The 12209-nt window shown below is 31.0% G+C and overlaps 1 protein-coding gene across 1 annotated transcript; it reads left to right on the plus strand.

Moving 5' to 3' along the window:
- The first annotated feature begins 4359 nt into the window (after positions 1 to 4359).
- Positions 4360 to 5114, plus strand: LOC108227633 (uncharacterized). The gene has a single exon (XM_017402884.2). The coding sequence runs from the start codon at positions 4420 to 4422 to the stop codon at positions 5092 to 5094; it is 675 nt and encodes a 224-aa protein (XP_017258373.2). The 5' UTR covers positions 4360 to 4419; the 3' UTR covers positions 5095 to 5114.
- Positions 5115 to 12209: the final 7095 nt, after the last annotated feature.

The following is a 12209-nucleotide window of genomic DNA, read 5'->3' on the forward strand; positions in this document are numbered from 1 at the left end:
GATTTTGGAAAAATTTGAGAAAAGAAAAAGTTCAAATTAAATCGTAAAATTAATAATATGGCACAGTGTTCTAAAATACCTGGTTTAATCGATCAATCCCCGATTAATCCCGACCGATTTGATTTTTGAAATCCGATTAGTCTTTGTAAGTTTTTCCTAATCGAAATATATATAATAATTTACAAAAAATAAAATATTATATCATTTTAAATATGAACAATAATTGAATTTATGATATAGTAAAGATATAGTTATTAATAAATAACTAATACAATAATAACTAAATATTCAATAATATTTTAATATTAAAATACATCCGATTTTTATTCCGATTAATCCTAAATCGGTATATCAACTGATTATGTCCGATTCTCGATTTTGGTAACCCATACAACGGTTCAAATACTTTTTTTCCCTAAATATGATGGTTGAAATTAATTAACATGTCCATGCTTAAATAATAAAGGATAATTTTACTAAAAAGGATACTCAGAATATAACGTTTCCAACAACACAGCTGGAAAAGATTCAAACATATTACTTTAATCAAAAGCTGAATAACACTTGTTCATTTTTTTACAACACAAAGAGAAAGATCATGTCTGTGTCCTAATTTCAGGGCCGTTTGGGCAAATTTAAAAAAAGTGATTCCGTGCTTAAAGTAAAAAAGTGGATCAGAAGTGAGAAGTAAATAAGTTATGAAGTGTTTGGAAAAGAAGCGGAAGCTCTGAGAAAGAAGTTAGCATTCTCAGCTTCTTAAAAGTGCTTCTACTTCTTTACACAAACGGGTCAAGAAAAGCATAAGTCAGAAGCAGCTTGTGCTTCTTCAATACAAACAGCCCATCAGTTTACAAAACTCTATGGTTGCAACCAATTATGATATAGTGGGTGTTTGACGGCCGCTTTTAAACCGGGCTTATCGGTTTATAAGTTAGAAGCACTTATTTGTACCGTCTGTGTAAAATATCAAAAAGCACTTATAAAAAGTTAGGAATGTTAGCTTTTGGTTCAGGTCTTCTACTTATTTCCTAAACACTTTAATCACTTATAAGTCTTATCTCGCTTCTAACTTATACTCCACTTATTTATTTTAAGCAAGAAACACTTATTTTAAACTCATCCAAACGGCTCCATAGTATACTTCAAATTAGTGTGGGCAGCCTTTACAACTAGCTCATAATCACATTTACTGCAGGTTTAGATCTTCCACCAGCTAATAGCCTCTTGGACCCCTCGTACATCAGTCTTCATAACTGTAATCATTTTTGAGTTGCGCATATTTTTTCCTTTAACATATTATCTATGATTATTTCGAAGCACCATTCCAAGAGAAAATGACAATCCGCTTTTAGAAATTGAAGCATTCCTATTCAGTTTGAGGTAGTCTTTTTGAAGAGGTTGCCAGATAAGATGATCTTGCATTAATGGTCTAGTTCCATAGCTTAATACTTCCGATTCATAACTTCCTTCCATTCATATACTTGTGAGACACTTATGTCCACTGTGATTGTTGGTGTAATACATTTATTTTCCAATGTTTTCTCATTTCATGCAAACCAGATACTCCACAAGACCACAATAATCTTTTCAATTATCGTTGAACTTTTCTTACTGATTTTGTCTAGCAACCAGCTCGAAGCTGATCCCACCAACTGCATATAAAAAAGTAGACCAATTTTGTTCCAGCGCTCGATTACAAACTTGCAATTAAAAAAGATGTGCCACATATATGCTCATTATCATCGTTACACATCGGATATATGATTGTTGTTGCAACTCCTTAATTTCTCAAAAATTTCCCGACAAGAATATTATTGTTGTGAAACCTTCATAAAAAAAAACTCGTTTTATGAGATAAATTCAATCTCATAAAATTTTTTTCCAGCTTCTCAAGTTGCATTGCTTGCATCAATCGAATTCTGTGAAGACTAAAATTGATACCTCATTTTGACTGTGTACACTCATGTATTCGAATCAATCCATATAATTCTATCATTTGTCATGTTCTGGGGAATTCTTGTCTGCAGGATAAGTCGAGTATCATTAGTATGAAATATTTGTTGCACGTTTTGCACAACCCAGTCTTTGCCACTAGAACGGAAGTAACAACAAACACTCTCATTTCTGACGGCACAGAAATTTTTAACAACATCCTCAAACATACCCTTAATCATGAATCTTTAAAAAAAATTATATCCTCACCATCACCCAATATCCATCAAAATCCTTTCCTCAAAGATTCCTTCGCTTCCCATGTCCTCATCCACACAAAACTTGAACACGGACCTTTAGCCGCATTAAGCACATTATTATCTTCTGGGATGAACCTTTCGATTCGGTTCATCTTCTGGGCCGTTTGGGTTAACTTAAAAGAAGTGACTTCTTGCTTATAGTAAAGAAGTGGGGTAAAAGTGAGAAGTAAATAAGTTAAGAAAGTGTTTGAAAAAGAAGCAGGAGCTGTGAGAGAGAAGTTAGCATTCTCAGCTTCTTAAAAATACTTCTACTTCTTTAGACAAACGGATCAAGAAAAGCAGAAGCCAGAAGCAGCTTCTGCTTCTTGCAAACAAACACCACATTATCTTCTGGGACTAACCTTTCGATTCAGTTCATTTTTTGACCGAACCGACCGAATACTCACCCATATCCGCAGGTAGTATGAGTCGAGATCAAGTTGAGTATTCTGGGCCATTAAAATTTCGGATCAGATTCAGGTTGGGTCAAATCAGTTGGTTAAAGAAGGGGACTTGTATTCTCTTGGTCACGGGGTCGACTCCCGAAGGGGGCAGAATGTCTGCTTCTTGCAAACAAACACCACCATTATCTTCTGGGACGAACCTTTCGATTCGGTTCATTTTTTGACCGAACCGACCGAATACTCACCCATATCCGCAGGTAGTATGAGTCGAGATCAAGTTGAGTATTCTGAGCCATTAAAATTTCGGATCGGATTCAGGTTGGGTCAAATCAGTTGGTTAAAGAAGGGGACTTGTATTCTCTTGGTCACGGGGTCGACTCCCGAAGGGGGCAGAATGTGTGGCTAGGCCTCCTGGATCAGAGCTTGTCGCTTAAGTGCAGTTTACTTGGTTGACGTAGTTTGCAAGCTATTATGTGAGCTCGTGGGTTTATCCAGTGCGCACCCGAAAGATAGCGGCTGCGGGTTCCTACGTTAAAAAAAATAAAATTTGATCCACATTTTTCGACCCGACTTGATATTCGAAATTATCAGTCATGTTCGTGTGTTGCATGTGATCGGAATTAACCATACACCGATATTGAAAAATCATCATATATTTCCAAAATAAAGTATTAAAGGGATTCGAGGGCAGAGCTTCAAAGCTGATTAAAATATCAAGAATAGTCAATAAAAGTTACATTAAAATACGAAGGAGTAAAATATAGATCCTGATAGTCACTGGCAAATAGTATTAAAGAACCAAATCAAAATTAAACTCGGACGTCAGCTAAAAGATTTTATATTATTTATGATCACAAATTCACAACTCACAAGTTCAAAAGCCTCCACACCACTTGGAATTTGAATATTCCACGTGTACTTACTATAACCCCGTCAACTTCATAACCAAATTACACACATCTCGCATATTATACATTCCAAGTTCCAACCGGCTAAATATAAAGGTTCATGAATCTAATTTTTTTTGTATTTTTATGCTATTCAATTCTTATTTTTACACCCCATTATCGTTTAACAAATTTTCTTTCTGACACTGTTTCAATTCTCACACTTTATATGTATACATTAAATGACAAATCTAGATATTGCAGTATACATTTAACTAGAAAATCCAAATATAAATAATCAAAATATTACCTTATATATTTTTCTTAATATTCACATTCAACCAAAAAAATATATTAATATTTAAGATGGAATATTAAAATAGCAATGAATTTGTAATTTGTAATTATTATTATTATTATTATTATTATTATTATTATTATTATTATTATTATTATTATTATTATTATTATTATAATTAAAATCTACAATATGCCAATTAATCAGACAGGCAGGATAATGACATATGTTAGTTAGCAGTACATTATATACACAAGACCAAATCTAAATAAGAATCCAAGTGGTACAGATCCATGGTCAACAGGGGCATGCAACTTTTAGGTTTAGGGGCGACTTATAACTTATAAGTTATAATCATGTGATTTCCAATTGACCATATCATTAATTAGTTCATCTACCTACATATTTACATGCACTGCCATTTGTAGCCATTCAAAGCCTCCATCCATGACCACCGTCCTTTAAATCACCAACAAGCAAACAATACACGACTTTCTCAAAGTCAAACCCTCCTTTCTTGTATATAACACACAAATCTATTCTTCTCTTCTTCTATAACTATTTTTCAACAAATTTGTTGCTCATCTAATTATTATTCCATGGGAAACGCAATGGTTTGTTACAACCCTAATCAGAGATTATCATTGATAAAACTCATCTTTTGGGAAGGAACCACGAGGATTCTCACCGGAAAAAAGACTTTGATGGCCGGAGAAATCATGTTCGAGTTCCCTGACCGGATGGTCTGCCATGCAGACTCATTCTACATTGGTCAACCCATCCCTGCGCTAGCCATTGAAGAGGAGCTCCTCATTGGTCAAACCTACTTTGTACTTCCCATTGACTGCTTTCCATGCAATGTGCTTTCGGCCTCCGCCTTCGCGGCTCTCGTTGCACTACAAGAAAAACGGGTATTTCCTACGAAGCTGGTTGCCGGTTCTCGTAGTCCTCTGAGGACGAAGCCCGCAATCAGCTTTAAGGACACTACATTTGAGTACATCAAGGGGTCTAATGGTAGGGTTTTGATCAAAGTTTCTCCGGAATTCATGGTCAAGATTATGACTATAGGGAAAGAGAATGGGAATGAGCAAGTCATGGGTAATAGCCCTAGTAGTTTTCTTTGTAGCACGCCGGAGTTGAAGAAGCATTATCATATGTTGATTGGATCAAAAGGTCAGATGTGGTCGCCAAAGTTGGATACCATATCGGAATGTAAGATTGTTAGCAAGTTTTCTCCACGAAGATATATATCGAAAAATAGGATTTCATATTAGTGAAAATGGTAGTTATATTAGTTACTCTTTAGATTTGTAAGTTGTACAAATACTCTGGTAGCTAGTGCCAAACTAGTGATTAATTGGAATATAGATGCATTCATTTTTGGTTCATAGATAGCATTCAGTTTTTGGTTTCTCGGTGCTTATAGTTTGGATTTCACTTGAAATTCCTGCTACAAATTGATTTAAGATGAAATATGATATTTATTTCAAATTGTACATTCAGATTTAAATTGACAGATTTTCATTCTCAAATTTGTTAATTTGAATGTCTAGGAACTGCATTATATATTTCAAATATTTGTGTGAATAGTCATCCACACATAAATTATTTTTTCTTCATAACCACCTATCCTGATAAATTTTGATAGATCTTCCATCACAAGCACCCACCCTAGATCATTTTTGACAAACTCCTTCGCCTCCAGATTCCAGACCACGTGAAGCTTGCTCCTCCCGTTCTTATAGCTTGGACAAGACTACAGTTTGGGTAATAACCATTATAAGTGATAAGTGAACTTCAGTTATAAGTTATTAAAAATGTTTGGATAACTTTTATTTATAAGTTAATTGAGTGTGTGGTAATTTAAATTTATAAAGTCATAAAAAATTCAAATTATTAAAATAAAAGAGGCTTTAACAATAAATAAAGTTTATTACATATTGAAATTTTAAAAACTTCAAATAAAATACAAATACCTAAAAAAGCTCAAAAAAAAGCTAGCATTTCTAACTTCCAGCTTTCGGCTTAAAAAACTTAAAAGAAGCACTTCTGCTTCTTCTGCCAAACACTACGTAAAAAATGGAAACAGCTTAAACTGTCAAAAGAAGTCTGGAAGTGCTTATTTTAAGCATCGCCAAACATCCCCTATATCTTCACCTTGTTTTGGACTTATACTTCTAATCTTATTTTGAGGGATTTGATTAAATCCCTCAAAATGTCCAACCAGATAGGCGAGAATACCAAGCAAGAAAAGTCAAAAGATCCTAGCAGCCCTTTAAAATTTTTAGCATCAAATACTCACCTTATAAGTAAAGCCTTCAATAGTTGCCCTTCATAAGTTTGGTGAATGGCCCAGAGCAAGTGAGCAATGGGCCAGGACCATCACTTTTAATAGCAACTTAGTGGAAGTAGTTGGTTTCTGTTGGATAAAAGACTCTTGTTTTAGAAAGGCCCATAGTAGAATAATTAGTAAGCGGATGCATATGGACATATGGTGATAGAGCCATAGATCGACATGTTTCATGGGCTTTCCCGGTTCTGTGAAGGGGCTAAAAAATGAGCCAACTTATTTTAAATATAAGGCCAAGTCGAACCCGCTGTACTAACATTTCTTAAAAATAATAAGGCAGAGGATGTTTGTGATTTATGCCATTTTCACCGATTTAATTGATTAATTCTCAACAATTTTGTCGGACGATTTGACTTTTAAAATTTGATTAAATCTTATAAATTTTTCTTAATCATAATATATATAACAATTTATTAAAATTAAAATACTATATCATTTTAAATATGAACAATTATAGATTTTATGATATAAGATATATTTATTTTATTAATAAATAAGCAATACAATAATAACTAAATATTTAAAAATATCTTAACATTATAATATAACTTATTTTCACTTCGATTAATCCTAAATCGGTAGAAAAACCAATTAGGTTTGATTCCCGATTTCTGTAACATTGCTCATTATTCATATTTCGTATGTTAATTTCAATAATTATTGTGTTAATTGTTTGGAAAAATATAATTATTATATCTCATTATTTATTATTATATGATAATATATTTGAACTAATAAATAAAATAGTGAAACAATACATATGAGAGGTATAAAAAAAATATGAGAATAGTTAGTGCATGCCCATGATTGCCTGAAAATTTCGGAACACCATTTTATGTTTCATTATTGAGGTTATGAACTCATTTAATCAGAAATGTAATAAAGATAAAACCTATCATTGTAAAAATTGGTCCATACTAGTATTTATAGAAGAACGGTATATTCAATTAGCACAAAGTTCAAATTATCTCTTCGTCATCTCATGCAGAAAGAATGATTGTACATGTTGATTAAAATTGGATATACAATATGATTAATAATCCTAACTACATGATGGCTCATCTCATCTAATATTCTTAACATTTATATGTAAAAAAATTATAAAACTCTTTTTCAAAAAAGAGTTTCTAAAACTTAAAATCTGACAAAATATATCAAATTAGATTAATTGAAATTTGAAATTAAAATTTATATATATATACATATATATATACATATATAATTCATAACTAAAATTGAATTAAATTCTTTAAGATATAACTGTGTTTTCTCTAGGAAGACACAGATACGGGTCTTTACCTAACTTAAAATAAGTGTTTTTGGCTTTAAATAAAGACTGGACTATAACGTAAATTAAAATTTAAAAGTTATTAAACTGATTAAAAAAGAAATAGAAGTCCTAATCTAACTTCTCTTAGCTTTTTATAAATGTTTATGAGTTTTTACACACAGCTAAAAAAAAAAAGTTGGTTTATTATTGAAAAAAAATCAGAATTTATTGTTGTCAATCAGACACAAAATTTACGAAAGTAGTTTTATATACTAGGAGTTCATCATTTACGAGACTGGTATCGTTCTCTAATTTTTAAAACAAGTACAAATTTTTAATAAATAAATATGTAAAAGTTTCAAGAATAAGGATAAATAGAAGTAATATAAATCAAATAGTCTTAGCAGTTAAATATTCTATAATGCCAATAACTTTATATTAATGATGTATATTCTCCTTAGATATCTAATTAAAAGTTCAAAATTTATGACCAATAAATTGATCATATATATGATATAGCGTCGCTGTTTAGGTAACTTATTTCAGAAATACAATGTTAAGTACGTATAATTCTAACTTTTCCTGAAATGATTTTTTATTTTTTTTTAAATGACAATATATAAAACACCTTCTTAATATTTATATGTAAAAAAATTATAAAACTCTTTTTCAAAAAATAAGTCCAAATTTTATTCGGAATCATAATTATTAATTATCTCTTACAATCAGAATCATCACACTAAATAGTGACAAGCTATCTTATAATATTGAGTAATATATAAAAAGAAAGTTCATATATAGAAATTATTTGGAAACTCGTATACCACCGACTTATAACCAAAAATGTTTTTAAAATAGGTGTTTGAGACCTTGAATTAGTCAAATTTCAACAAGAAAGTGAAAATATAAAAGAGGGTCGTAATTGATTTATCTTGTTTTCATTTCATTGACTCGAAGTCTCCCACATAACCATAATGTTCACCTGAAAAATGGTACAAAATATCTAATGTTTTGAAAATATATATTTTTGTAAATAAATTTTGTTATACTCCCTCGTCGCAATAAATGTACAAAAAAAAAATATAAAAACACATTTTGTTTTTTTTAGAAAAAAAAAACACATTTTGTTATTAACACAAGTTGACATGAATATTTTGCTGGTTCTTTTAATATATATAAATTCGCTTCTGAAATACTTATGAATATGTAGTATGTACACGTTTGTTAAAAATGCAGAGTCGAGTGAGAATGTACTGTGTTGATTATTCATCATCCCTCTTCAGAAGTTAACCAAAATTCCCAGATCTGGAACGACCGTCCGTGACTCTGTCTCGTCAATCCCTTGTAACACTTTGACATCTGTGTAGCCGGGACCCACAAGCCCTTGTATCATTTTATTCAGAATGTACTGTGTTGTACTTGGATGTTAAGAAAATAGACTTTACTCCCAATCCTGTGAATTTCAGAAGATGGTAACATATAGTTTAGATGTAAAATATTTGTCTCCCATGTAAATTTCTGTTTCGATATGTGTATAATATATGTGTCTGAATGTTTGGATTTTGATGGGTCCATTGTGTGGTTGTGTTTGTAGATTGAGGGAGGGAGAGAGAGAGTTGCTATAGGAACAGAATGAGAGAGGTATTGTTTGATCTGAGTAGTTGAAATTCCAGTATTGTCAGTCTTGGACAGAGTTGACAGGAGCCATTGAAGTTGACTCCATGATAGAGATGATCCCATGATCGAACTACTCAATAAGCAGGTACGGTTGAAACAGGGATGTTGCAGTGAACAAAAATTCCCATTGCAGAGTGTCCATTTTTCAGAGTGGCATAAAATTCTTGCAATGCACATTCCATTTTAAGTTATTGTGCATCCTGTATGTTCGCCTCTCTGATAGCTGGCCTCACTATTGCAGAAATATCTGTGTTTCAATTTCAATTTTCGTGATGACTTTCAGTAAGAAATCTTAGAGACCAGTCACTAGGAGTCAACAGATTACACTCAAGTAACAAAACTCTGATTCATTCATAAGATAGCAGGCAAAGACCCTATCATAGAAAAATAGTTAATAGTTAAATTATTTCATTTTTACTGTATATAATATATTTTAAAATTCTATACTTCATTTAAAATATACATCTTTAGTAACAAATAAATCCAAATCAAAAGAAATTTCAAATGTAAGCTCGGTCTTCTTGAAATAAATTACTTCCTGCTTTAATAAACATATAAGTGTGCCGAATTTTTTAAGACTTATCTCCGGAGTTTGTACATCTTTTTGTCACTTATATCAGAATTTATATTTTATTTTCTGAAATGCCTAATTTGTATAAAATGATTTATGTCCATATTGTAGAATGAAGGAAAAAAAATATATCATTTTTTATTTAGTGTATAGTAAAACTTAAAATTTATATATTATATTTTCTATTAAATCTTTTCCTTCTAAAAATGTATGGAACTTAAATTTGTTTTGACTAATATAATTTTGAATTTTATTTTTTAAATTGCCGAATTTGTATAAATTGATTTTTGTCCGTATTGCAGATAAATAAACAAAACTTAGTAATTTAATTAAAATAAAAATGCAGGAAACGAGAAAACCACTAAGGTCTTGCGGCATAACCTTAAATTTTAAATAGATTTTTAGGATCTAAATCTAAATACATGTTTTTTTTTCATATTTTTCATCGTTGTGTGTGTTCAAAAATAATTTTAAACTATAAAACATAGATATTGACATTTTTGTGAAATTCTGCTCAGAACCCTGACTAATACTTAAGTTTTGATGCTTGCAACTTTAGATCAGCAAATACTTAAATAAAATACTAATTAAACCAAGACAATTCCCTGATCTGGAGAACAAAACCACAAAACAGAATAACTCGGACCACTTTATAGAATAAAATCACCTGGAACAACGAGAAGATCTAAGAAAACGAAGGTCAAATCAAAAAAGGTTTTGAATCTTTTGATCCGAAAAATAAACTAAGGTAAAAGTTTCAAGGTTCCCTCTCTAATGATTAGTAACAAAAAAATAATTAAATTTATTTTTTTAACTGCCCGAGAAGCTGACATTTGAAATCATATCAACTCAAATTAATGTTCACAGTAATTATGAGAGTAATATATTTTTCATCCACAAAATCGAAAAAATTGTTTCATTAAATCATTTTTTAATTGCATTTCTTTCTCAAAATCTTTGCATAATTAATTTTAATTAAAAAATCATCTCTATAACCATGCGTAGCGGACAAAAAATCCTAGTATATATAAATTCGCTTCTGAAATACTTATGAATATGTAGTATGTACACGTTTGTTAAAAATGCAGAGTCGAGTGAGAATGTACTGTGTTGATTATTCATCATCCCTCTTCAGAAGTTAACCAAAATTCCCAGATCTGGAACGACCGTCCGTGACTCTGTCTCGTCAATCCCTTGTAACACTTTGACATCTGTGTAGCCGGGACCCACAAGCCCTAGGGTTCGTAGACTAGGGTTAGGGTAGGTGACAGAGCGGAATAAGTAGCTTTTTGCAACTTTACTCCCTCTCACGTGCGAATATGTATTCCTCTCTTGCACGCGCCTCGTATTATTCATTTATTCTCTGGGCGAAAGACCTGTTATATCAAAATTATACAAACCAACCTGGAATTATAGTCGCTTCCTCCCGCAATACAAATCTATTTTCAAAAAATTACGCATATTAGGAAAATATTATTTAATATTTTCTCACTTGTACCTCTAATAAATTGTATCTCAAATAAATGCATGAATTTAGACTCTTATACAACCCTCATTAATTGTTCTACAACTTTCAAGAAGGATAATTTTAGAATATTATTAATATATTTGCATTGGAATCCAAAAAGAGACAAGTATTATAAGACAAAAACTTCTTCCAAAATACTACTACCTCCGTTTCAAATTAGATGTCCACTTTAAAAAAATCACACAGTTTAAGAAAAGTGAAGAAAAGTAGTTGTTCACAAATTAATTGCATTAAATGAGCATAATATGTGGTGTGAGATTGATCTAGGAAATATAAATAAGAGATATGTGGAGGAAAATTGACTTTGGAAATATGATTTTGCATTGAAAGTGTAAGTGGACAAGTAATTTGAAACAAATTTTTTTTTTGAAAGTGGACATGTAAATTGAAACGGAGGGAGTACATCCATCCCAATTTAGATTAGTTTTTTGCTCATTTCACGGATTAGTTTTTTGCTCATTTCACATGTATTAAAGAATATTAAATGATTGTTATTTTATCCATCTCTACCCATATTTATTGTGTTGACTGTTAGATGGCACATTGTAAATGATAAATAAGAAAAGATAACAATGGAAGATTGTTGATAAATATGCATTAAAAAGTGAGAGACTCAACTATTTTCGGATAAAATTTCATTTCAAAAAAGATTATTTAATTTGAGATAAAGGTAGTAGACTTGTAAAGTTGGATGAAGGGAAGTAGTGGAGTACTAAAGAACAATGATGCCATGGAGCTTTTGGCAAAATACATTTCAGAACTAAACTGTCAACGCACTTTAACTTACGTGTATAAAGTCAACTAATTTATCTAATTTGGGATGAAAGCAGTAAAACGTAATAGATTTGATTTTTTATAATTTAAGATTATAAAATAAATTATATATTTGTAATCCTTATCAAAAAAATACATGAAATAAACCTTTAAAATATATATATTGGAATTAAATTGAGTAAGATATATTTAATTTTCATAAACAAATTTCGATCATTT

The sequence above is a fragment of the Daucus carota genome, chromosome 1 (assembly GCF_001625215.2).
Source record: "Daucus carota subsp. sativus chromosome 1, DH1 v3.0, whole genome shotgun sequence".
Taxonomy (NCBI): Eukaryota; Viridiplantae; Streptophyta; class Magnoliopsida; order Apiales; family Apiaceae; genus Daucus; species Daucus carota.

Coding starts and splice junctions, on each gene's coding strand:
- LOC108227633 (XM_017402884.2), top strand. CDS start 4,420: ATGGGAAACGCAATGGTTTGTTACAACCCTAATCAGAGATTATCATTG.